The sequence below is a fragment of the Branchiostoma belcheri genome, unplaced genomic scaffold (genome assembly GCF_001625305.1).
Source record: "Branchiostoma belcheri isolate BF01 breed outbred unplaced genomic scaffold, Haploidv18h27 scaffold3, whole genome shotgun sequence".
In the NCBI taxonomy this organism is placed as follows: Eukaryota; Metazoa; Chordata; class Leptocardii; order Amphioxiformes; family Branchiostomatidae; genus Branchiostoma; species Branchiostoma belcheri.
The window spans coordinates 1,723,955-1,750,467 of NW_017803909.1; the positions used below are offsets into that span (position 1 = coordinate 1,723,955).

Below are 26,513 nucleotides of genomic sequence, written 5' to 3' on the forward strand. Positions count from 1 at the left end.
ACTAGTGAATTGTGAACTGTTCATTCCATACCTAGATCGTGGCTTTCTTTGGTATTGCCATTAAAGAGCTTTGTCATTTGCTACACGGTTGTCTTTTTTTCCCTGTTCAATACAGGATACGATACATAAAAACATGTTTACTGACACCGGAAGCTGTGATTGGACTTTTATGACCTTGTTGCCTTGCAGGTATGTTGGTTTGAATAAATGATCTCACTAAAGTACCCTAGCGACTTCTATTCAAAGGGCAGCGTATCAAATGGCAGATCACAAGCATGTTATTATTAAATGCTACAGTATATCATGGAAACCGTGCTCCTGTGGCAGAGCTATATCAAAGAGCAAATTATTGTCCAACCCTCCGAAGATATAACAGTTTCTAAATATAGTGCATTACCTAAATATGCACACATGTGAACTGACCTATGCAAACATGCAACATTGTGGAAGGGACAAAAATTATACAACAGCCAAGAGGTACAATGTCAGTCAAGAGCTTTATTCCACTTCTGCTATTTCCACCCTCTCAACTACCATTCCACTTGATGTCTAAACACATCGCAATCTTGAAGCCTGAGAGTCATCAGGGAAGTATTGAGTGAAATCAGTAAATCAACTGGCATAAAAACTTCGACAGTCATTTGTGCGATCATTAGGAATTAGTCCAGATTTCTTTTGTAGTGACATCAAGCAGAATCTGCCTCAAAATGTTGCTTCTCTCTTCACACCTCCTCAGGAAAATGGTCCTATTCTATACCACCCTGATTACTAGTCCTGATTTAGTTCTGCTTGCAATGCAGTTCCTACCTTACCAACATTACACCCAGTCAAAACAATCTTGCTTCTTGTCATTCTGCTTCCGTAATTGGCATCCTATACGTAAATATTACAAGAAATGAAACAGCTCGATTTGTCAGGCCTTTTAATGTGTGCAACAATGGTAGAGTTAACATCAGTTCCCGGTGCAGCAATATTATCTTATGGTATTAAATCAACAAATATGGGGGAATAAGAAGTCATTTGTAGGTCCCAATGCAGGCTTGTTGTTCAATAAATGCTTATTCTGCTTTGGCATTATCATAAACCTGATAGAAGTCAGAGCCGAATGTTGTAAATATACATTAAACCTGACATGGTAGACATGCTGTTCAAAGGCATTTTTTATTACCATTGCTGCCTCCACTTCATGCTCAAATCCATACATCGTCGTCTTCCAACTTAATGGTTCCATCTGGGACACTGATAAATAAAGCTCAAAGAAACAAGAGAAAAAAGGCTACCATAAATGACTGCAGAGTCGGCATAGATCACACTATATGGCTGCAAGTGATATACATATATATATGATTCTCAAACCTCTGAAACTAAACCATGGTCTCCATATTTCTTGAAGCAAACTTATTTCATTCCGTAAAGTAAGCCCAAAGTAAAGTAAATTCCACTCTAACATAAGGTAATAATGGTTTACAGTTGCATTCGGACTTCACCGGATTTCTCTTTCCAACTTAGTGCAATCCTTCTGTGCATACTTTAATACAATTCTTGTCTAGAAATCTCTCCAATAATTTGAGACCATCTCCACTAGCACTCCTCTGTAGCATTGCTCCTGATAACCACTCAACTGTACACACAGATTCTGCTGCTCCCACTTTCAATGACTTATGAAAACAATGGTTAATACATTAACAATCTGGAAGATCACTTAATGCTTGCTAGTGGTGGGAACCAATGCCACAGTCATTTCCATAGTGGGCATGTCACATTTTTCATGTCCTCCCAATACTTGCAGTCGACTGGAATGTTCAACTTTGTCAGCTTTCTCGCTCTAACAAAGTATGTATCATGTTAGAAGGGGGAGGCACTCTGGAATCCTGGCCAAATAACAGAAATATTCAAATTCTGCTGGTCAATCAAAATGTTTGCACTGTTTTCAGTTTCTCTTTACTGACTGCACACAAGTTAACTCAATCTGACAGTATTACTGCTGCCTTGCCATGGTCCAAAATCCTTCATTTCAACTTTCTTTCGACACAAATCCTAAGTATCTCTGAGAAGACAGTGTCAGTTTCTCTACATTGTATTCCAGCCCAGTTGGTGATTTTTGATTCTGCTACAAAAAGTACATACAATATCTCTATAGGGGCTTCAGTTTTTTTGGTCATACCACCTTCCCCTTTCTTCGAAAATTCTAGCTCCTTCACGTCTCTTCATCATACTGTCACCACACAACAAAGTTTGTACTGACAGAAAACAGCATCATTGCATCTTTACGACCATCTAGGTGACAAACTTACAGATTGACAGTACATAGTGCCTGCCATGAACTTGCCAATGTAAATATAAAGGGGAGTGGTGCAGGTTTATAAAAGGTATAGGGCAGCCAAACATTCCATTACATGATATTTGAGCTGGATTTATACAAGACTTGAAGATTTTCAGGGACTTCAGGTTAATTTCCTCTTCAATGTACAACACAATTTGACAACTTTCTCATACTACACCTCTTCATACAGCACAATTTGACAGTTTTCTCAGACTATACCACTTTTATGACCCTGCACCCTCTAAGACTTCACATTGACCAATACATCACCTTAAGGCAACACTTCAACAGTCTACTACAGCCTTACATTTATCAGGCTTTACTTGACACACAAAGAATGACTTGGGAGTTATATAGAGGGGGATGTCAGCTTATTCTCAACTGTTGAAGTCTAGCCCAAGGTTTTCATTTGTGGTAAGCTCCTTTGTTTTACTTCTTTCATCTTCCAAATCCTGCTCCGTGAAGAAAAATGTCCCAAGTCTTGAATAGTTTGTAGGTGGTGCTGCTTGCTCATAGTCCCTGAAGGTTGTTGTCAACTGTTCCACAGATGACGATGCTGATGACTTGCTATCTGGAGGGGAGATGTCAAAACAAAATGTCAACATTCTGTTTACAAGGATAAAACACAAGTATAACTAGAAAGTTAACATTTGTAAAGCAAATGCATAATGTTAACCTTTGCATATGGTCTGCTCTGTTAATTCTTTAACTCAAACACATTCATATTCAGACAGGAGTCTAAATCCCTTCTGCTATAAAATTGCAACATGATGTGACACAACATTGATTCAGGTCATTGAGGTCACTGTTTGAAGAAGAAGAAACATATCAAAAACTTCGGAAAACAAAAACATGAGAAAATACAGCAGACATCAGTAGGACTGAGCTGGTACCTGGTGTTATGATGATGCTGTTGTCGGGGGTTTCTTGATTCCTGCTGCCTCGTAGTCAAACTCATAGTCCACCCAGCCCTGCGAGTTTCTGTTCCTGTTTCCGTACGAGCGACCGCCACCTCTGTTGCCGCCGCCTCCACCTCCGCCACCCCCACGTCCCCTACCACGGCCGCGCCAGCCCCCGCGGTATCCACCCCTGCTACGGTACCCACGACGGTAGTTCCGCGAGGTCACACCAAACGTCTCGTGGTTGAGGGAACGCTCCTCTTGCCACGACATTCTGCTGTAGGATGGCAACATACCTTCACTGGGAGAGCAAATATCTGGATTAGTGGCATGCTCAATAATGTGAACAAACAAAAAAAGTAATAAGTAGACTAAACTTTTAATGAAGAAATGCTCTGCTGTCGGCATGCTTCTGTTGTGCACTATTATATGATTTAAAAGGTCAAGAATTAAAGTATAATCTACCAAATTAGACAACAGATCTATAATGTGAAATGTGCTTGTAACTTTTTGTCACCATGCATAGTTAAATGGACATGCTTCTCTGAAGTTGCTACAGTAATATTTCAAATACCCATTTCTAGCACACACAGCCAATGACTATATTCTGTACAATGCATTCATGATTCATCCTACAATCACAGTAAAACTAGACATGTTGCTTTCCTAGTACCTCTTCTTCCCCCTCTCGGATGCCTCACAGGAGATGTTGTCGAAGAAGGACTTTGTCTTGTCGTAGTAGACCTCGTCTTCCTCCTCCTCAGGCTGCTGCTCGCTCACCTGAGTCTCGTTCCCGGAGTCGCTCACGTCCTTCTCACGCTCCTCCGTAGTCCCGTTCACAACCTTGTCCTTGTCAGCTGTCGGGTACAATCATAATATGTCGTGACTTCACCATCAAAATCTGCACTAGCTGTCGTTGCTTCAAATGGCATATTCCAGTCTATCAAAATCCTTAATGCTGGCCCACATCTAACATTAAATATAGAGACAAAACTTGTCACCTCACACTAGAAAACAGAAGTCTAGACAGAAAAGATCAACAGGAAAGGAAGAAAAAGTTATGTATTTGCTTTGATGATAATAACACCAAGATGAAAAAAAAAGTGTCATAGCTGTTTAACAAAATACACCCAAGTCCTTTAGAAGTATCCAGTTCCTTCTAACAATTGTCAAAATCAAAGGTTACTCTTGGTAGTGTCACTGTGTGAGGGCTCACTTTCACATGATCGCAAATGCTGTAATCAATTTATATTGGTTGCAGCAAACTTAAATTGTACCTACCGTAATCTATTTTGCTATATTTTAAAATGATAGCACACGAATTGAAGTTTATCTATAGTGCTTCAAAAAAAATACACAAGACTGACAGAAAGCAGAGTAATAAATGACAGAAATAAACCAGGCATGCAGAAAATGCCAGGAAGGAAGGAGTGACCATACCATACTTTTTTTCTTACTTATTTTCAGTTTTTCCTCCATTTCCTTGGACAGGGCATCCTTGTCAAACTGAGCATTGGCACTTTCAAAGTCAAAATCTGTGTCAAACTTGATGGGCTCCCGCGGTCTGTTTTGGCTGCCCGGTCTGTTCTGGTTGGGTCCGGATTGCGGCCTGGGACCGCCGCCACCACCGCGCGGGCCGCCCCTGCCTCGTGTACGGCCACGCTGCGGAGCACCTGTCACAACAAGAACAAATTACATCAACAAAATATACTTCAGTCATGTGGATCAACTGGTTTTGTACTTCATGTTTTCACATTTTGTTACATGACAATGTATCTCCATCATACAAATATAGTAGTTCTCACAAGTGTTAGTCAGTAACTTTTGCTGTGAAAAAGTGATAAGAGACCCATTCTCCAAATTAACTGGAAATGCATCATCAAAAATCTCAACCTTTCCATCATCAAATGGTGGATTGTGCAGATTGATTGATTGATAGATCCATGGAAGTAATGATCACATGGTTGGAAGGAAAAATCTCAAGCATTCCATCATCAAATGGTAGATTCTGCAGATGGTTGATTGACAGATCCATGGAAGCAATGATCACGTGGTTGGAAGGACAGAAAGGGTAAGTACAAAGACACACCGATTCTAACAGTGATTCTGTAAACAGCTATACTTGCAACAGATCATTGAACAGAAGAATGTTTCACACAAGACAGACCCTTCAAGATATTCTGAAGGTCACACACTCAGGAAATGACTGGTTAGATCTTCACATAGTATGAGAATTAGCAGCAACCATTTGACAAGAAGGAAAAATGTATATAGCAGGCAGAGAAAAGCATGTTTGTTGGAGCTGCAGTTGATTTTGGTTACATGAATGCAGCTGTCCAGAGATGGCATGACAACAGGGCGAGGAGAACTGATGTATCCTGTACATGAGTAATCACACTCGGTTGGATCAGTAGAGCGGCATGGCTGTTAGAGATCACACATGGCCGGGTGGAGTGGAGCATTACCCTGTGGAGCCCCGGGCGCGCGGAAGGGTTCCCTGTTTTCCCGGACGGTGGCAGAGGCTCCTGGGAAGAGCTGTCGCTGCTGCTCGGCATGCTGGGTAGGCTGCTGGAGGGGGAAGGCGGAGGGGCCACTGCTGACGGCCGAGGGGAGGGGCACCGCTGGTGTTGATAAAAGTTGTGATTAAGCTCCCACCATTAGTGCAGGGAGACATCTTGTGCCCTCCACATGCTACTAGACTCGCCATACTCTATCTGAGTGGCTGTCAACACTAGTAATATATACTGCGCCAAAGCATCATGTATGAACTGCCAGTGTTACCCAACATATTTCTGTCCCTTTTACAGTCCTTTTTATGCACTCATCCTTTTTTGATCCAGTACTCTCATATCAAACAGACCAGTCAACAATACAACACTGACAGTGCCTCAGCTGCTAGAAATCATAGGTAGCTCATGTTAGATGCTGTGGCCTTACCTCTCTGGTTTTGATTCTGGTTTTGGTTCTGGTTGCGTGGCTGGTTCTGGCGGTTCTGCTGACCCTGCTGTGCAGACCGGTTCTGCTGCTGACCACTCGATGGCCTCTGGCCCGGAGCCTGGACAATTTTGGAACAAAGTAAGTAACCAATACTACAGCAATAAAGATCTGCAAGCAACATAACTCAGTACATACAGCTGATAAGTGCAAATTTTGTTCTGCAATTTGCAAACAATTTCTGCAAATACACAAGCCTCCAAACTACAACCTCCTCGACGTAATAATGCAAAATTGCAGCTTGTATGATTTTTGTTCTGCAATATTGTAAATCTCTCTGCAAAATGCAGAATGCACATGGGTATTTTGGACACTGTCTAGAGACCTACTATAATTAAATTACCTTTCTGTCTCCCTGTTTCTGCTGCTTCTCTTCTTTCTTGGCACCAGGAGCCATGGACTCGGAGACCTGGGTACCCTGCTCTACCGTGGGAGACTTACGCAGCGGTGGTGTAGAACCACGGGAACCTGGGTGGGACCCACCTAGACATCATTCACAAAAGCACATGTTGCAGCTTACACCACCACCTTATAGCCACCAGCCATCTAGCTATCGAATCTTAAACATTCACCACTATATGTATATTGTACCAAAAAATCCACATACTGCACAAAACACATTTTATACAGATAATTGCCCTTCTTTTGTAGGGGGAAATTTAAACCAATCCACGATGTGGACTTTAACTTAAAACCTTGTCAGTATCAAAATGTCCACCCAAAATGTTTCCTACATAATAACATTAACCCTTGTTAAATGATTCAAACCTTATCATTGGAATAGAAATCCAGCTCACCTGTAGGCATGCCCGGCTCTCTGTACTGCTGGTTCCATGCAGTATGGGCATAGTTACCATATGGCATCCCTGCACCAAATGGGGTGTAACCCCCTGCACCAATCCCTGGGGGGCCTCCACCAAACCCTGGCGGCTGGAACCCTGGCCCCTGGGGGGCACCCACTGGGGCCGATTGCTGGAAGAGATAGAAAGATGCTGATGAGAAACACCTTTAGTTGTATCCAAAATATGAGGCTTTTAAATCACCATTGAGTCAATCATCTTTTTTACAATAGAACAAAATTGATATTCAACTCAAACGGGAAAGTAAGCTTTTTTCCTGGGAGAAATTTTTTTTTATGTCAACATTTAAATTAAATCACATGACATGGTGATGGCAAGATTTTCAACTTATTTTTATGCCACCACCAACATAGACTAGAGGACACGAGGAAAGCCACAGAAAGTGCATTTCCCGAGAGCACAACATTGGTGGCATGACAGTGTTTGAACTCTGGACCTCTTGGTTAAGAGACAAACACTCTACCATGGGAGAAAGTTACATTCCATTGAGCTTGAGCTTGAGCTCTTCTGACCTGTACTATGGCTGGGTCCTGGGGCTGGTTGGATTGCGTTGTCTTGGGTGGCTCGCTGACATGCAGATCCCTGATGTCGCTGCCGCGGAAGATGATGTACTCGTACACCTCATCTCTGGGCGCCACCGGACGGTCCGTCGGGCGGTCCTCAGTTCCATAGGAGCGAACTGGCACCAAGAAATAAAACAATCCCTGTTTACAGCAGTTACAGGAATTCTGTCTCATTTACTCAACTGTGCTCCAAACTAAAAGAGTTGACCCCAGACCTTCTGCCCTGTACTGTAATGTAGTGGCAAGATGCCAGGACTTCATAATGCTGGTCTTCCTGCTGAGGGCTATAAGCCAGTAAGGTACACTACCATATGTGTTCCTTTACTAATTAGAAAACCTCCATATTTCACCTCTTCAAGGAGATACTCATCATAGTGTGAATTGAATGGTGAATTAAATTCTAAGGGCATTATGTGATTAGCTGATAAAGGACAAAGGCCCAGGTGATAAGTGATAATAGTGATAAGTGATAATAGCAACTACTGAACTGGTAATGCAACAACATTATGCCCTTCACGCATCAGTGAACCTATAATGTGTGATTAGGCAAATACACATTAGATATAATAATTTCAATTACTGAATGCCTGAAAACGCCAAACTACTGGGAGATGGCAACATACAGTTGTATCATCCAGGTCAGTCATAGTCATTAGCACTGTCATTATCTAACAACTGTGACTCGTAAATATTTTATGTTATGTGTGGTACAAAGGAAGGTTGGGGAGGGGGGCAAATAAATATCCGTATAACCAAGGTAATAAATACCATTTAATATTCAACTTGCACGTAATGTACGACACTGTAGTTCGGACTTTGACAACTCGAATTTAGGACAAATTATGAAGGGTTTGTGTGATATGATGAAGCCTGGTATAAGGCGGCAATTTGGCGCTTTGCAAATGCGTATGTGGGGATACAAATATATATGCACCAACCAAAACAAGAGCAGACCCCCTTCTCTGGTTATGGCCTTGACGGAATTCCTACCAGTCTGTCTACCTACAAAATTTTTCTCTAGCTTCTCTATTGTAAAATGAGACTCGTGACTTTCTATAGGTTCATGACATGGTGGCATTTTATCTAAATAAATGACACATAAACCGCTCGGGTTTCTAACTTTCAAAACGTCAAGGGAAGGTGCTTGAAAATATTTTCGCGCGCTGGACGTCTCGAGTTACTCTTTGTGCTGCACAGACGATGCAAACTCATTGGACCAACGTAACTTGCCTCTCTGCACTGAGTAACATTTGAAAAGACACGTTATAAGTATCACACATGCATACGTTTACCAAACTGACCTCTAATGCGTTGAAGGTCCTCAAATGTGAACAACAAAGGCCTTACCTTTCGCGAGGGCGACAGTAGACTCCTTGGTGTCTATGGTGTATAAGATCCCTTCATATCGAATATTAGCCTTCGATATAAGGCTTATCTTGCTGCCGAGATACGGAGTTCCTCCGCTCATGGCTGGATACTTTGCTGATCACCTCACCGACGAGCGATGGCAGGCGATTCTGGTCAGTATCTGTGGCGAAACTGCTGCACAGCAAATATGGCGGAAACCCACTGGCAGACGTAAGAGCGCAAAGAACTATGGGTAGAGCTGTCACCTGTCAGAGGCGGCTGAATACAACTCTGCATTCTGTTCATTTAATAGCGTTAACGAAGTGCATGGATTCTTTTAGAGGGATTCATATGATTTCAATGGTGAGACTTGTCGACAAAGAAGCAATCGGAAGAAAGGATCGACGATGGGAAGAAAATAACAATAGAGTGAGAAAGGCAACACGGTAAGCGTTGCTTTTCAGAATGGCAACGTTAGGCTCTACCTTTGGTTTCTGTGAAAAGAAAAGTAGCGGACTACTAATGGCTAAGCCAAAGGTTCGAATGTTTCAACCCATCAGCTGGAAAGGGAGTATAATTACCCGATGAAAGGAAATGGGCAATCTGTTTTTCTTTCCTTCCATTCTTCTAAAGTAATGTTTTCGCCTAAATAAACAAAGCCGCTTGATTGATCCTCTGAGGATGCTTGGCTTCATTGAGCTACTCAGCATCGTGTGAGAATCTCAACAATATAAAACTAATCATGGCATAACAGAAAAATAGAATAATCCTTGGATGTGTCTGTGGTTAATTTGAAACTTTCCGATAATTTTATTACCAACCTGTTTACATAGCTACAAAGAAGATGGAACCACGATGATGACATGCAAACACGATTTCTATGTAAAACTATAATGGATTTCTTTTATTGTAATAATCATATGCATTTTTGACAAACCACTAGCTTGCGCCGGCGTCCTGATATAGTGTCCCGTTTCCACCCAAAAATTATGGCCTTCAATCCCAGTCCTTGTCATGGATGACATGCATGGATTGGTTGCTGAAAAATTTTCTTTAGTAGATGCCAGATGGGGTGCACAATCTGCTACATGAGTTTACCGCCCGTAGAGCTACAGCTTTGTAAATGCAGCTTACTTATCTAGCATTCTTTTTCACGCAATTTGGCCAATTTCTCATGTTTTTCAACAATCTGTGGAGTCCGCTAGGACAAATGTAGGAGTCATGAACCCAAAGCGCGCCTCGAAGGCTGTTTTCCCGTCAACCTTTTCGGCGCACGAATTTGGCGCATGCGTTCTTCAGTTGCACTTTTGGGAGCATCGCAGCAAGATGGCGACTCCTGCCAAGTCGCTGGACGATCTTCTCAACTCAGAGGTCGATGAGAGCGCAGTAAGTGCCTTAGTCGGGTCTCTTGAGTCCCAGTTACTCTCCCAAAGTACTGCCGCATCCACGGGGCAAGTTTCAGGGTCCTCGACGGACGCTAATCATGTCAATTCTGTGTCGGTGTCCGACGGCACTTCGCAAGGACAAAAACTAGGCTTAGCTAACATGAACCCTAACGTTCACGGCTTGGTAAAATCGGAACTACAGGTGGAAAATCAGAACTCCATGTTGAGTATAAAACCTCCAGTCCACGCCTTGAACGCAAGTTCTGTGGTGTCTTCAACCTTGGTGAGTTCCGTAGCTAGTAGTGTTTCCAGTGGAAACGTTAGTATGGTTTCGTCGAACAGTTTGAACTCGACCGGATCTAACGTTAACGTTATAGGAAACAACATTCCAAACGCCACCATTTCATCAAGTTCTGCTCAACTGTCGCAAGGCCAGGCGTCTTCTAACGCAGGAGCGCCGCTGCTTGTAAACACTGCAACTAGTGCAAGTACTGCTTCGACCGTAAACTCTGCCAATGTTTCAAATGTGGGAGGATCCATCTCTGCCACTAATGTAGGGGTGGTCCAGAATCCTGTCGTATCAATAAATGGAGGGTCGTCAAACTTCCCGCCTAACACAGTGGCAACCACAGCCAGGAGAACTCCTCCAAACAGTTCTGTACAAAACCAACCTCCACCTTTTTCTGTAAATGTTGTTCAGCAACCAAACGGAATGCCGTCGACTCCACACACAACAGGTGCATCTCAAAACAAACCTCTCACCATCACTGTAACAGTGCCCAAACCAACCACACCAACACCAAACATCAACTCAAAAATGACTGTTCGAGAGCAGCTCGCTGCCCAGCACAAGCTGCACGGTGCAACAGGTGCTGCAGTACAGCCAGGTGCTGCAAACGCTGGAGCATCTGATCAGGCCAACCCGTCAGGTGTCAATGGTCCACATGTAGTGAAACAAGAATCAGGAAGTCAACAACAACCGAGCCTGGCGCCAAATATGGTTACTATAGGACAAGGAGGCGGGATCCAGCATGGGACCCTGCAGCAAACCGGTACACAGCCAGGCCCAATACAACCTGGGACGATACAACAGCAGACAATACAGCCGCAGGTGACTATACAGCAGAGAACACTACAGCAGCCGTTGATAAATGTTGTAACAGCCACAACAATCAGGAATGCTAACCCCGGCTCGGTCACGGTGGTCCCCTCAGCACCAGGCACTCCGCAGGCACAGACCAGGCTTGTCGCCACCGTGCAGCAACCGTCCACGCAGCAGCAGCAACCGACCAGACCAACCATCACGTCCACGCCCATGAGAATAACCCCGCAGCAGCCGGCTATTGCGCCGCGGCCTCCAGGACCAATGACGGCCACCGTTACACTTCCGCCCGGCTTCACGATTCCCCAGGGGATGGTTCTGGTGAAGCAGGAGAATGGTAACCTGGCGCTGATGCCAGCGAGTGCGCTACCCGCCAGCTTACAGCCACGTCACAACGCCAGTAATGTACCAGGCACTGCAACATTCAAGCTCACCACAACTCAAGGTGTACAGGTGGGTAGACTTCAAGCATCTCTATATAGATTCTCCGTTCTCTATAGCATATTTGGCTTTTGCTGCCTTGAAAAGCAATAGAAAGAAATCATAACATTGGATGATCAAGGCATAAAATTTCTTGCAGGATGGGATTACCCAGATTGAATTTTTGAGCATATCATAGGCTACAGTATTAGAGTTTGATTTAGAACTTGCTTGCTATGATTCATTAACCTCTGATAGCTTTGCACGGCAGAATGGCCTTGCACTCAGTAAATTAAGGACTTAATTGCAATTCAGGTTGTAGAACTAGAAAAGAGAGGTTTGCACATTTTTGTAGCAAAAATCACCCCTCTTATCAACGACTTAGTTTTTATTTACTAGTTTGGACATATGGAGTGAACTTACTCTGCTACACTTCATAAAATCTTAGTGATACATGCAAGTTAGTGCAAGATGTTCGCTGTGTCTTTATAATACACCAACTTTATGATTGTATGAAATGAGTTGGTATCCTTTGACACAGGTCACCTAATACACCCACCACAAAAACTGAGAAGGCAGTTTCAAAGGAAACATTTTGATCACTGTCTTGTCTCTAGCTGGGTGAAATTCTAGCTATATCTCAGGCTCAAATAATGATTGAATTAGTTGCGATTAGTACTTGCTGAGAATGATGCACAAGTAGATAGTCTGAGCTGATTTGACCAAGGCATTTGTGGACTCATGATAGATTTCACCAATGGTAGACTCATAAACAGACTGCAGGAGTTTTTTATGTAGCTCAAGCTCATAAAGTTTATATATAACAGACCAAATCCGTGCAAAGTATTTACAGTTGTTATCAGGTTTGGCGCAGGTTTTTAACTATTGGATGCTTGAAGACAGTGGTCATTTTATTAGGCCAGCTTACATAACATACAACAGTGTCCCAGTAGGGAGGATATGGCAACTTGATTCACAGGACTTGAGTAAAAGTTGATACAGGTACACACTAGTAAAAAAATGGTATTAAATTTAGGTTTTAGGTACTGTAAATATTTTGCCTCAGAATCATGCATCAGGTTTATTTTGATAACCTACCATCAGTGTTTTGGGATGTACTGTTTGGTGCTTCCACCTTTGAAAACTTCTAATCTTAGTCTTATTCTTAGAAAATTAATTTTGCATAAAGAGGTCACAAGTTAGCTTTTACAGATACAAGTAGATAAGGTTGCTTAGTAGAACCAGGCAAGTAGATACCTTATCACACCCAAAACATTCCAAGTATGTGTTAGAGAAAGTAGTTTTCAGTAGGCCAGGCCACAGCACTAGTGATGACAGGTCCCAGCATAAATCCCTAACTACACACTCCCGCCATTCTCACCAGCCTGGTGTCAGCACACAAGTCATCACCAGACCGGCAGGACCCACACAGCCGGCGCAGATCAAACCAGCCCCACAGCCCACACAGATGGTTCAGACAGCCATCCAGCCACAGCCGGTCGCCATGGCACAGCCCAGGATGGTGCAGACCACACCGGGGACAGGACACATAGCAACCACTATCTTGCCAGGTGAGGACCAACTGTATCACATAGTGAAGACTACAGTATCACATGCCTATAAGCCTGCTGACTCATGCTGTCATTTATGCAAATGTGGTGCATAGAAAAGCCTGTAGTAGAGAGGGTTAAGATAATTCAAATGGATCAATCTCTAGCAAGAGAGTTTCTGCAATGGGTCTTAGAAAAGGAATCAGAAAACACTTTGCGCCATGTTTAGCTTACTTGACTATGTCATCTGTCAAATCCTGGTTTCTCTGACTGCCCATACGTCTGTCACTCATTGCCTGGTTTATGTTGTCAAAGCTAGTGTCCCTCTTTTAGGAAAAAGTTTAGGAAATATTCATATGTTAGGAAAAAGTTCATAGCAACAGACCTAGAATTTTACTTGATTAGTGTGATTTCTTGAAATTCTTTGTAATCCAAACCTGCCGCATATTACTCCTCACTCTCCTATTGCAATTTGAAGAAATTCCAAACATAGTCATAAGAACACAGCTTGTTTTGTCTGTCACTGGCCTAGGCCTTATATGATGAGTTCCTGACAAGTTGATCCGTCTTTGGTAAGGTGACAAGCTTGGGTTTGTGCAAAACCTCAAGTACTAGTACAGCCTCCACAAACCTAATTAATAGATTTGTTTACATAATCGGGCAATAGGCACTGCTCGTCGTTCTTTAGGTGCAACCACGGTACCTGTCCAGCCACCTGCCCAGTCCACCCTGACCCTCACCCCGGAGGCTATAGAGAACGTGAAGAAGTGTAAGAACTTCCTCACCACGCTGGTCAAGCTGGCCAGCAGTGGGAACCAGCCGCCCGAGGTGGTCAAGAACGTCAAGGAACTGGTGCAGAACCTTTTGGTGAGCTGTGTTGAACAGATGATCACATTTGACAATTGAAAAGTTCTTCTGTTCTTTGTTTATTTATTTTATCCAGGACAGACTTATCGCCTTCTGACGTTTTGCCAAAGAATTCCTGGGGGGACAACCCCAACAATCTCTCTTTCTCTCTATCCAGTTTAACAATAGAATAACATTATAACAAAATTTGATAAAAGTCAACCAAAACAAAAGCAAGAACAAATAAGCCCTCACGAACAAGCAGAAATAGTAAATAACAAAATAATGCAGGTCATTGTATTGATTTTAGACATCTAGAAGATTGTGCCATATCAGTAACCGTGTCTGCCCTCTCCAGGATGCTAAGATCGAGCCTGAGGAATTCACCCTCAAACTGCAGACAGAGCTGAAGTCCTCCCCACAGCCATACTTGGTTCCCTTTCTGAAGGTAGGTACTGAGTTTGCTTCAATCCCTTTAATTACTGTATTAGAACTTAGCTGTTTGTGGTGTTTGTTGCCAAGACTATTGTTTTTTGTTGCCAAGGTCTACTTTCAGGAGTATCTTTGTTAATGGCAGCAAAAGATATTGCAGGTGGTCTGAAACTGAAAAATGTAGACTTCAAGATTCCAAAGACTGTTTTATTTTATTGAGGTAACCCATTGTTCCACTAACAGATTTGTTTGTTTGCATATTGTCATTATAGAAAAGTCTACCGTATGTTCGACAAGCGCTGGCGAAAGGCGGTGCGATAGGCGGCATGCAGATTCCTCCTCAGACATCGTCCATTGCACAAGCTCCTGTTGCCACGACGACAACGCTGGTGACTTCCACGTCCACCAGCCGCCAGACCGTGGTGGTGACCACACAGAGCCAACACCCACCCAACGTCAGACACCAGGCCGCCATCAAGATCGCACAGATGACGGTCAGTCATACCCTTGACAACAGTTATTCCATTTTGTGATTCTAACTAAGGGTCTTCAGTGTTTTTTTTTTCAGTTTTTTGCAATATTAAAAGTTGTCAGAATTTTCTTCTGCAATTTGGAAATACTTTCTGCTTCTCAACCAAATAACACCTAGGCAGGTTGACAATACTGCTAGCTATGAACTATGCAGGTTTTAGTGCATTGCTACTTTGCTAAATTGTGAACCATTGAATCCCAAGAGTAATTTTTCTATTCTGCAAAATTGTTGTTTAAAAAGTTAATTTTTTTGTACAGTCTTGAAAATCTTTCTGCACTGGCCTTCCTCTCAGAAAATGTCTTCATGAACATGTCATGGGTGTTACTTTTTGTGTCATTAAAAGCAGGATTACAGAGCATTACTGACATCACTCCATCCTGTTGTACAGGCCTTCCAACAGGCTCAGCTCAAAGCCATGGGACATGCCACCACCCAGGCAACCAACCACCAGCAGCGCCCAGTCCTGGTCACCACCCAGCCGACAGGTGTGCCCGGGGTACACATCATCCGCGGGTCTCCTGCTCAGCAGAAGGGCGGGGTCATGAGGTTTGTACCTGGGACACCTCAGGCTAGTCACAAGGTTAAAGACTCTCCCTCAAGGTGAGTAGCAGTATGATGGATTCAATCAATTTTCGGAAAATATCACCTTCATTTTGAAGGTATCCAATGCAATTTCATGGCAGGAAAACATGGTTTCTGAAGTCAAGTTTCTGGTCATTCTTTTAATATATAGTAAGTTGAGTCAATCCTATCCCATAGCATGCTGATATATGTGAGAGGCAAAAATGCAATGTCACTGAAATGGTTTCTTGCTTTGTATCTTAGGCTGGTTCTAGCTATTTATGGGTGGTACCTAAAAATCAAGGCATGCCTCACATAGTGGGTTTCTCGGCTATATCAAATGCTTCAAGTATGAAATGATGAGGAAAATGTGCTAAGAAATGGCAGTAAATGTCAATATCAGACAGATTTCCCTCATCCAAATTTTTTTTTGTTTTGCTGCCCTGAAATTGCATTGCATATCTTTAATGTAGAACCTTTACTAAAACTCTGTGTTGGCTTCCCTCAGACCCCAGGGCAGACACCCAGGTGGACATGCAGGCTTCTCCAGGGACGATGATGACATCAATGACGTCGCCTCCATGGCTGGCGTCAACCTCTCAGAAGAGAGCGCCCGTATCCTAGCAACCAACTCTGAGCTGGTGGCCACGGAGCTGAGGTCGTGTAAAGACGAGACGTTCCTGTCGTCTGCTCCTCTGAGGAAAAGAATACTAGAAATTGGTTAGTTATCTTGTCTTTTATTTTTACCTGAAATTAGTCGTCACTATATTTAATTTTGGAAATAACGTCACAAGAAATTGCTTAGTAGTGCTGTCACTGATATTGTCGGGCCTTGGAAAAAAAATGTTATGTTTCCTGTTTCAGTCCAGAAATAACTAGGGTCAGTAGGTAGGGATTATCTTTTTTTTTAGACTTTGGCAATTTCTAGTGATCCAACTTATACAATACAGTTAACAAAGTATGAGGACACTTATATTTTCAATGCCAGTGTTGGAAAACCCGATTGTACTGAATGTTTCATCACTCAGTGTCAGATCATGGTCGATCAGCTCCAAAAATTTATGTTCCTGCAAGTTGCAGGGGTCCACAAAAAAAGGCTAGGGTCGACAGTTTTTTCTAGGGTTGGTTGGGAAATAGGAAACATAACATTTTTTTCTAGGCCTCATCATTATGTCAATTTATAGTTTTAAGCAAAGCAAGATGAGTTTTGGCCTGATATGTAATTTCATTGTTTTGCCCCTGTGCCTTTCCAGCAAGGAAACACGGTTTAGAAGACGCAAGCCCAGATGTGGTGAGTCTGGTGTCACATGCAGCCGAGGAGAGATTACGCAACTTGTTAGAGAAACTCACAGTCATAGTCAGACATAGGATGGAGTCTTACAAGGTCAGTTACAAATTACACAGGATAACTTCTATTGGCATCAAACAACACTTCTTTGTTTTTGCTTTAAAACTCCTTCTTTATTATTTGTGTGTGTCACAGGGGAGGTTGGAATCCACGGAAGATTGGAATCAAGGTTTTTAATTATCGTTCCTAACCCTAAAATGTGCTGCATACTACTCACTAGTGACAGTAACCTTAGTCTATAGCTAACTTCAAAAACTAGCAAGTAGTGTGCAACACATTTTTAGGGTTATAAACGGTAATTCAAAAACCTTGATTCTGATATCACTAGTGACATATACATTGTTTGTGAGTTGGTACAGAGTTGTAAATGATGGCAACATGCTTCATACGAATCAGTTCAGAACACAAGTTGTTTTTCCCCTCCTACAGGATGACTCCAGGTACGAGGTGACAGGACAGGTCAGACAACAGGTGAAGTTTCTGGAGGAGTTGGACAGATTGGAGAAGAAACGACACGACGAGCAGGAAAGAGAGATGCTTCTCAGAGCAGCAAAGGTACATCATTCTCCTGTTTACTGTACTTATTGGTCAAATGTAGTATTCATTGTTAACTGATTTAAAAAGCACCTACGAGTGTATTTAACTGCAAAGCAGTAGCATACAGTACTATATCTTCCACAGAAAGAATCTTTAATAATTCACTCCTTATTTATTCTTAATGGTGACCTTTTGGAGAAGTAAGAGACAATATTTGCATGGAGAATATCATTATATAATGTGTTAAATTAATATTAGAATTTTTTTCTTTTCAGAGTCGATCCAGACAAGAAGACCCTGAGCAGCTCAAATTAAAACAAAAGGCCAAAGAGGTGAGATGAAGACACTTATTTCTTAACAATGCAAATTATTTTCACTCGTGTTTCTCAGAATATGACTTCGTTACTAAAACGTGCTGTTTTTCACATAGCTGTTGGTCATTGTCAGGGAATGATGCAGTTTGATTTTTTAAATGTTGTTACAAACAGCTACAACAGCTGGAACTGGAGAAGATCAGGAACCAGGAGGCCAACATGACTGCACTCATGGCCATCGGCCCCCGTAAGAAGAGAAAAGTGGACTCTCCCGGACCAGGCAGCTCCTCCTCCTTCACACCTGGAGCCTCGGTGCAGGTAGGTGGCCGCTCCAGTCAATCTCCGGTGCCTGAAAATTTACTTCTGGACATGCTATAGGAAGGGGAGCAGGAAATTTGGACAAAGACAGAAAGAGTTATCTTGCTTGCATTGTCCATATTTGGTGCATTAAGGCCACTCCAGATAGATTTGTTGGTTGTCAGATTTTTTTCAGAAAAAATATTAAGGGACAGGGAAAAAACCATACCAGGCTGGTTTATAATTCAAACAATGAATTTGAACCTCTTTATCAAACCAATACATTGATAGATGGAAAAACTGTAGCAGCTAGGAGACAAGGAGCTTTCTTCAACTGTTTGGACCAAAATATGAGCATTTTGGAGTTGATTCAGAACCTGAATCCTTAAAAAAGATGAAGCAGGCGAATCTGAGAGCCATTTAAATAAATTGGTGTGGCCTAAAAGGATAAATAGGCCCTGGGCTTTGTGTTGAAGATACCTCTATGTCACTGATGATTTTTTTCTGCCCCTAGCCTGTGCGGCCGCGGACCAAGCGTGCCAACCTCAGGGACCTGATCTTCCTGCTGGAACAGGAGAAGGAGACGTGTAAATCCAACATGCTCTACAAGGCCTATCTCAAATAACAAACACTGACAGGGACCACTGTCTCTAGTTCATCACTCCCAAAATATAACTAACACTAGCAGAGGTGGAGGGGGGGGGGGACCTTTGCCTCAGAAGGCCACAGCAAGTAAATTTTATGGATGACATCCTCCGTAGACTCCAAATATAATGCGAAAGGGTGAGAAGAGAAAACAAGGTGGGCCAAAAAAAAACAAGATTCCTACATTTTCAAATTTTGACACCATGAACCTTGTTAAACAATAAATGATATTGTGCTAAGTTTACTGTCAACCATAACAACATCCATTTTCGCACTGAAACAACTTTGAAAAATAAAAGTTTTCAATCATGGCAACAGACATCGCCCATCTTTGGCATGTTGGCCACTGTCAGAGTGCAACAAAATTTTTCTTTTTTCAAAATCAGGCAAAAATCAATGCGCGCGCTGATGTCATCCATAAAAATTACTTGCTGTGGCCTAAGGAGCAAGTGGTTGTGGACAGCAAGTATTCCTATATTTAAATGTCAAGGATGCAAATTTTCTGCTGTCTGCTGACTTGATTGACAGTTGTATTGACCAATCACTTTGCTTTTTTCCACTTGTCTAGGCCAGAGAAAATACTAAGTCAGATACTGGTAGAATACAAGGGAGGGACCATTGGTTGAAATTGTTTGGCAATATGCTGAAGTAGAACTGTAAAAAAACAGAAAAGTTATACAATACCACATTGATCACAAAGCTTGTTTTTGGCTGATACGGTGATGTTTTCTGAGCTTAGCTGAAAGCAGTATGTATATTTTTTCAATAATATAATCTTCTACCACCTCTTTTTATCGAATAAGTTTTCTTACCATCAATTGTAATGAATGCCCAAAAATGAAGAACAAAAAGTGCTTTTCTTGTGGCTTTTTGTTGACTTTTTTTCACTCTTCCACATAAGACTAAGAGGTCATCAATTCCAGAAGAAATAAGTTGAACAGGACAGCTGTGTTGTGTTTTACTGCAGTACTGTTTCCATGGATTCTGTCTACTTTTCTTGTTTGTAAAGGGAAAGAGAATGACTATAAGTCCAGTTCTTTCCTCCTATATGGTGTCACTGCCTATAAAGTTGTTATCAAAATTCTATTTTTTGACATTGAACTCAAATCACTATGAATCAAAATGCACATTTTTTAAGTATTCCCCTTTAGTTTGTCTCCCATGAGTGCCCTAGACCAACCAGGAAAGATGCACCAAAGCTGTAAAGGATTTAGGAAAGACCCAAAAATTGAATTTATCTGCTTTGATACACCTCAGTTGAAACCAGTGTGCTCTTTCATCAGATGAAGTTACTTTTTTGCTTGCACCATTTGTGCATGACTGATGTGTGATGACATTGATTGTGTTTAACCCCAAACCGTACATGCTTTTATTTTGTAAATTGTGTTTAAAGTGTGAGAACAATTTAGTATTTGTGTTACATTCAGATTTACTTGGAAGAAAAAAATGTATTCCATTTCTTTTGTATTGTATATTTATATATTTATTGTTGGGCCCAGAAAGGAACTGTAAGTGCCAGTGCTAAGTTACAGACCAATCATAGTGGAAATACCTATTTACCAGTTTATGGCACATATGTGATGTGAAGAGTGTACAGCACATTGGTGCTCTTCACTGCAGTTTGCGAGTGAATGCTTAGGTGGCGTTTTTGTACTGTAAACATTTCAGATCAACTTCACTTTTGAAAAAAAAGTGGCAGAAGTAAACATCATATTGAGTACATCTGCCACATTAAAACCCCACCCATATGGGGACAGTAGCTTCACAACTGAAAGGTATGCAACAAAATGCAAATTTATTGTCCAGTTCTTTGTTCCAAGATCTACATTTGTTGGCTCAGATCAAGGGCTGGTTGCTGCATCACCCATTTAGCAATCTCAAAGTTGTTTAAAATTCAAAAGAGAATCTAGTCAGTAAGTGTAAGCTGCAACCTCAATTAGCATCTTTGCAATATGTACATATTATTACTGAGATCTGTGCTTCAATGATGATATACAGACTTTCCAGTCTCACTGTAGTGTCTCCCTTTGAAGGGAAGGACAGATTATTACACTGGACCTCAAAAGGAATGTACATATTGTAGTCTTCATGACTCTGCCACTATTCTTTATTAGCCTCCTTTTCCACTAGCTGTGGGTCATCAAAAGTACATTTGTGAAAAAAAATGGTAAACAAACATGGCACGATGTGTACATTTGTATGTATGTATGTCTAAATGCATCGGGTGTCTTATAGGTGGTTAGATCTGTGTACTGTGTACATGTACCTCGACTCTTCCCGGACTGCGTATACACTTACCAGGTACAATAATGGCTAAACCTGTCTACGCCATCTCATAGAGTACAAGGACTTCTTTCCAGAGCCAACCAGTGTGCAAAACTGTATAAAAAATTATGAAAATTTGTTAATAAATCAAGGAGAGTTGCAGTACAAAAATTACTTAGTCCTTAGAGGAAAATTAAACCTTTTTGTACAATAGAAAAAATGAATGAATTTGTGTTGTGGTCTCTGTACAGCTTGTTATAATGGACATCTGAATAAAAGTATGAATTGCACAGGACCAGGTGACACTGGTTGTGAATTTCTTTTTGTGCCTATCTACTAGTATGTGTAGGGAATAAAGCATTATTATATGTAGTCTGTAAGGGTCATAACTAGATCATCTTAATTCCTCATTAGATAAGGAATTGCTTAGGATTCTGGCTGTGTGTGCATTAGGAAGGAAGGATAGCAGAAAAATCAGAAAAATGACAAGTCTTTCTCTTGGGCAATTGCCATGTCTTCCATCAAAATGGCCTTTGCTACTTACTCAAGATAGTCACAGAATGTTCTGACAGTGCCAGTAGTATCAGACGGGGCAGTTCTCCCAGATTTTACCAACTGACTCTTGTACTATTCTCAATATCAGAACTAATGGCTGAAGCACAGAGACTTTGAGCACAGAAGACAGGATATACCATAATAGCAACAGAATACCTAGTAGTGAACAAAAGTGTGGGTTGAAAAAAGTCTAAGCATGTTACATAAAAGTGCAAGCTATGAGAACAAAGTTGATGAAAAAAATGGGAAAATAACATCACTATTACTAACTTCTTCAACTATGGTGTTGACAAACTTGCAAAGTTTGCTACCTACACATGATTACACAGTCTGAACCTTTAATAGTAGAGGTCTTTCTTATAAAAATAGAAGAATGTCTTTGTATCATTAAAATACATGTTCAGGAAGTATTCCTCCCTGTTTATTAGTGATTATCATTGATGTAGTTATTGTAGTAACATGATTTTGAGGGCTGAGAAAACCTTCCAATTCTTACATGATTGTCTTTCAATATACATGTACTCGTGAATTTTGTACTTGTACTTGGGAACTTGACATAAGATGATATCTTATGGTCAACATTCCAAACACTGGGGAGTTACAGTTCTAACATCCATACTTGTATGATTGTCCCATCATGACTTAACATTCCCTTTCCTCTCTCCTCCACCTTGTAGACTTCTATTGATATTTACTGTTGATGTATGTACCAGCCTTCAAAACAGCAAGGCATTAGACAGTTGTACTAACTGATAACACTCAGTTATCACAATCCAAGCTCATCAGCCCTGCAAACTTGTTCTCAAGCGTACAAGATGCCACCACATCTACAGAAGTCTCCTGTTCCTTTAAGTCTTCATTATCTACACTTGAAGATGAGCTCGATCCTTCCCCGTACCCTGAGGAAGATGCTGCGGAATTCTCCCTTCTCTTCTGTTTCTTCCTGGCTGTTTTGGACTGTTGTCTTGTGGCAAAGGACTCCTCTGAGACCATCTGTCTCACAACCGTCTGTAGCCTGTAGAACTCTTCTGCAACCTGTAACAACACAGAAATAAATACAGTCACTACAGATGAAATGATGGGCATAAAAACTTTGTTTAAAGAAACCATAAGAACATGCACAAGTACATTGTCAGCAAGTTTTCCTTTATCATATAGAACTGATCTTCACTTTCTACTAATGTCAACTAGTCTCCACCAGACTCCTTTGCAGCTGGCTGAACAAATAGTAAAAATTGGCTAAAAGGAATGTAGTTGAACTTGGCCACAGGAGTTAGCCGGCCATAGATGGTCCAGTTTGCCTGCACGGCAGATTTCTACTATTTATTGAGCTAGTGGAGACTAGATGTTGACAAGCCAAAAGACAGCTTTTTAATTGTTCTCCCTAACCTAAGCATGCACACACAACCCAGCCTTACCTGTGAGGTTTTCCCCAGTGCTGACATGATCCAGCCCAGGACGTCAGCCTTGTTCTTCATCTCCTTGTATAACTCATGTGCAAAGATCCCACTGAAGAGACCAGCCAAGTCAGGCTGGGGTAGGGGCAGGCATGCTACCTTGTTCAGGTACACTGGGAATAGAAATGTTTGTACAGTTAGTTTCATTTCTGTGTGGATTGAACGATTGCAACAAGATCGAGTTTAGTTTGAGGTTATTTGGATCCACAATTAGCATGCATAGTCAATTCTTCCTGCCATCCTACATTTATACAATACTACATGACACACAGGAAAATATCATATACAAAGCATAGATACACTGACAATTAACAACAAGTCATATAAAAGACAACTTAACACTTAACAAGTCACTCATAAACTAGTATCAACTTGGCAAACTTTTAGATATTGCATCAACAGATATGACTTGGGCCTTTTTAGTCACTACTTACTTGCATACTGCATACAGCTTTGGAACTGGGCAAACCCATGAACCCCTTCCAAGTCAAAAGACCTGGTTTTGGATGGCTTCCGGAACTTGTCAAAGAATGCAGACACTGTCTTTGGTATCCAGCTTTTAGGAGGAGTCCAGGTCTGTTTTCCCTTCTTGCCTTGCTGTGAGGTAGAGGTAGTCGGTTCAGGGAGAAGTTCAGCTGGCAGTGGGTCCTGACAGGTTTGGATGTCATGTCTGATGAAACAGAGTAGGAGACAGTACAGGTGTAGGAAAGACACCTTAGGGTTGGCATGTTGGATCCAGTAACACACCACAGCTACGGTTAACTGTAGACCAGCAGGGATTTGTGAGATGTCTTCTGCCTTCACTCCTAGCACCTCTAGCAGCAGGGTCCTCCTATCTTCCTCACACAGTGCTGAAACCCCGGCCAAGTTTGGTAAACAGCCATATCTGGTAGACTCATAGTCAGGCCTTATAAATGTCCTCTTCAAGTCCTTCCCCATCCGGTCATATTCTTCAACACAGAACTCCTTGGAGTGCCTAGAAGATTTCTTGTGAGACTTTGGAGATTCTTGCAATACTTGACTCTCATCGTGGCTCAGTAGAATGTTGTATATCGCCACCCTGATAGGAAGGGAGCAGGTATTGGCACTTGGTTGTGTTAAGTCCTCAATCTGTGTGTGTAAGAAGACTCTGTGGTTGGCCAGCGCGTTCAGGCACATGGTAGGCATGGCTCCCTGACGTATGTTCTGTAGAACCCAGTCTGGAAGGGGGTAGCCGTCGTGAGTCAGAAGCCTACACAACAATGTTCCCGAAGCAAAATAATCCACCAGATAGGACCGGAAAAATGTGTACACTACCATGGAAGACTGGATCATCATCTTATAGTCCTCACGCTCGGATTTCTTAAAGACATTTAAGACTCTCTGTAAGGCATCTTCAAGACTTTCCCTCTCCTGAAGCCAGGAGATGACACCATATGCTCGAGCATATCTGTGAATGTACAGAAGAGGAAGATAAGAATTTGTCCATCTTAACACTTTTTACAACAACAAACATTAAGAAGATCACCATAAATACATCTACAACATCATCTATGTAACTGACCTGCGTGAAAAGAAGACATTGTTTCCTTTAGGCAGCTTGATCTGACTGTAGAATGGTTGAAACAGGGTCACAGGCAGGTAGTCATTGCCCATTAGTGTGCCAAGAAGGGGCAGCATCTCCACCTGTAGACCATCAAAGGAACTGCAGAGGCAGAAACACACATGGTCATTATTGATTTATTCCCATGGTCACTATGCATTGTGCTCTTCGTCAGCGAAATCAAGCCAAGAGATAGAAGAGAGACTATGCATTGGGCAAAACATTTGAACCAGTAGGTATGTCTGAAACAAAGTACAAGTAATTAACTATAAAACAAAGGAAATAGGACCATGATCTCCTAATATACCCAGTAATGGGACTAAACAGTAAGAAAGAAGATCATAAGAACTTAAACTAAACCTGCAGAAGTTGTCCACTGTGTAGACCTGAGCCTTAAGGTAGGGAACTTTCTCCTGTGACCCTGTGTCATCCTCCTGGTCCTGAGTCTTCCTCTTACACACAGACCTCCAGTACAGGTGGTTCAATGGGATGTATCCTGCCCTGTGGTATGGGAATAATGGGTATTCATGAGATCTTTGCACAAGAATGTGTCTACTATATGGTCCTAATTACATACTTCTAACAGTAAACCATGGAGCTGGAGAAAAGGGTCCATTCAGACCAAGGAGGTTGAATATGCCTTTTAAAATGATTTACTTTAATTCAGATGTTAGCTATGTCCTAAAACAACCACACATACTTGGGCAAAACAACATTAAGTCAAAATTTAAGGGTGTTAGAATTAAGCCTGTCACCTGATGTTGAAGATGAAGAAGTCGCTGTCCACACTGATGACAGGACAGTTCCAGCTGTTGGCCAGCATCACGACCTCCCGATCAGCCTCATAGTCACACTGAGCACAGCACACGCCCAGGCTGCACACCACCTGCTTAAACATCGCAGAGGCCAGGGCTGGGGGGAAGTCAGGTTATTGGTGTCAGCTTTTGCTTATAAAATGTGTCACATTTAGTTAGTTAGTTAGGTTGGTTAGTTAGTTAGTTAGTTGGCTGGTTAGTTAGTTGGTTAGTTAGTTACATGGTTGGTTAGCTATATTAGTTGGTTAGTTAGTTTGTTGGTTGGTTAGTTAGTTGGTTAGTTAGTTCAAATAGGTTTAAAATCAAGATTTGATTTTAACCCTCCTTGATTAGTCAGTAAGGAAGAAGGAGGGAAGGTAGGAAGGAAGGAAGGAAGGAAGGAAGGAAGGGCGGCACGAACAAGTGAACAAATGGACGAATGAAGGAATACATGAATGCATGAATGAATGAATTAACAAACAAACAAACAATGTCCCCTTGGACAGACTTACTTGGTAACAGGTTTCCTGGCCCATCCCTGGCTATTGTCTCTGATAACAGAATCCGTCTCCTGCTCCTCTCCAAGGTTGTGGTAAACTTGTGGTCGTTGCTCTCGTAGGCTCCATCATATATCACGTACGGCTCCACATGACAAGTACGCAGGTTGTTGAAGAACAGTTTGATCAAGTCGGCGAACTTTCCGTACTCTCCGCCGTGCTTCACGTCCAGACCGTTATCGAAGTACAGCCGGTAACAGAGGTTGTTTCCATCGATGACGACGCGGGTGTTGCACAGCTGACAGTCAGTGAACAGGTGTGAGTTGTCCTCTATGAAGCTGGTGAACCCCTGGATACCCATGGTGCCTCAGATGTCGGGCTATCGTATACATGAGTATTGTACAGCAA

At 42.0% G+C, this 26,513-nt stretch overlaps 3 protein-coding genes across 8 annotated transcripts; 1 reads left to right on the forward strand and 2 right to left on the reverse strand.

Moving 5' to 3' along the window:
• Window positions 1-907: 907 nt before the first annotated feature.
• Window positions 908-9,233, reverse strand: LOC109473790 (protein LSM14 homolog B-like). 5 transcript variants are annotated; one of them, XM_019773851.1, is made up of 10 exons: window positions 8,987-9,233; window positions 7,589-7,755; window positions 7,014-7,188; window positions 6,560-6,684; window positions 6,160-6,277; window positions 5,688-5,843; window positions 4,668-4,895; window positions 3,896-4,079; window positions 3,217-3,523; window positions 908-2,894 (listed from the first exon to the last, which is right to left on the reverse strand). In XM_019773851.1, exons 1-9 carry the CDS (start codon window positions 9,105-9,107, stop codon window positions 3,223-3,225), a joined length of 1,575 nt encoding a protein of 524 aa, XP_019629410.1. In that variant the 5' UTR covers window positions 9,108-9,233; the 3' UTR covers window positions 908-2,894; window positions 3,217-3,222. The 5 variants fall into 5 exon arrangements, with proteins under 5 accessions (XP_019629410.1, XP_019629408.1, XP_019629409.1 ...); XM_019773849.1 differs by having other exon boundaries at window positions 6,560-6,699; XM_019773850.1 differs by having other exon boundaries at window positions 4,680-4,895; window positions 6,560-6,699; window positions 8,987-9,232.
• An 857-nt stretch (window positions 9,234-10,090) lies between these two features.
• On the forward strand, window positions 10,091-19,073 carry LOC109473870 (transcription initiation factor TFIID subunit 4-like). Of its 2 annotated transcripts, none has more exons than XM_019773994.1 (12): window positions 10,091-11,926; window positions 13,278-13,464; window positions 14,132-14,310; window positions 14,648-14,737; window positions 14,994-15,215; window positions 15,642-15,853; window positions 16,323-16,534; window positions 17,068-17,198; window positions 17,592-17,717; window positions 17,975-18,031; window positions 18,188-18,331; window positions 18,825-19,073. In XM_019773994.1, the coding sequence occupies exons 1-12, from the start codon at window positions 10,208-10,210 to the stop codon at window positions 18,933-18,935; spliced, it is 3,390 nt and encodes a 1,129-aa protein (XP_019629553.1). In that variant the 5' UTR covers window positions 10,091-10,207; the 3' UTR covers window positions 18,936-19,073. The 2 variants fall into 2 exon arrangements, with proteins under 2 accessions (XP_019629553.1, XP_019629552.1); XM_019773993.1 differs by having other exon boundaries at window positions 10,092-11,926; window positions 14,111-14,310.
• Window positions 19,074-22,452: 3,379 nt separating this feature from the next.
• LOC109474051 (protein asteroid homolog 1-like) lies at window positions 22,453-26,513 on the reverse strand. Its single transcript, XM_019774266.1, has 7 exons — window positions 26,121-26,513; window positions 25,570-25,726; window positions 25,175-25,315; window positions 24,776-24,916; window positions 23,667-24,661; window positions 23,194-23,345; window positions 22,453-22,810 (listed from the first exon to the last, which is right to left on the reverse strand). The coding sequence occupies exons 1-7, from the start codon at window positions 26,464-26,466 to the stop codon at window positions 22,535-22,537; spliced, it is 2,208 nt and encodes a 735-aa protein (XP_019629825.1). The 5' UTR covers window positions 26,467-26,513; the 3' UTR covers window positions 22,453-22,534.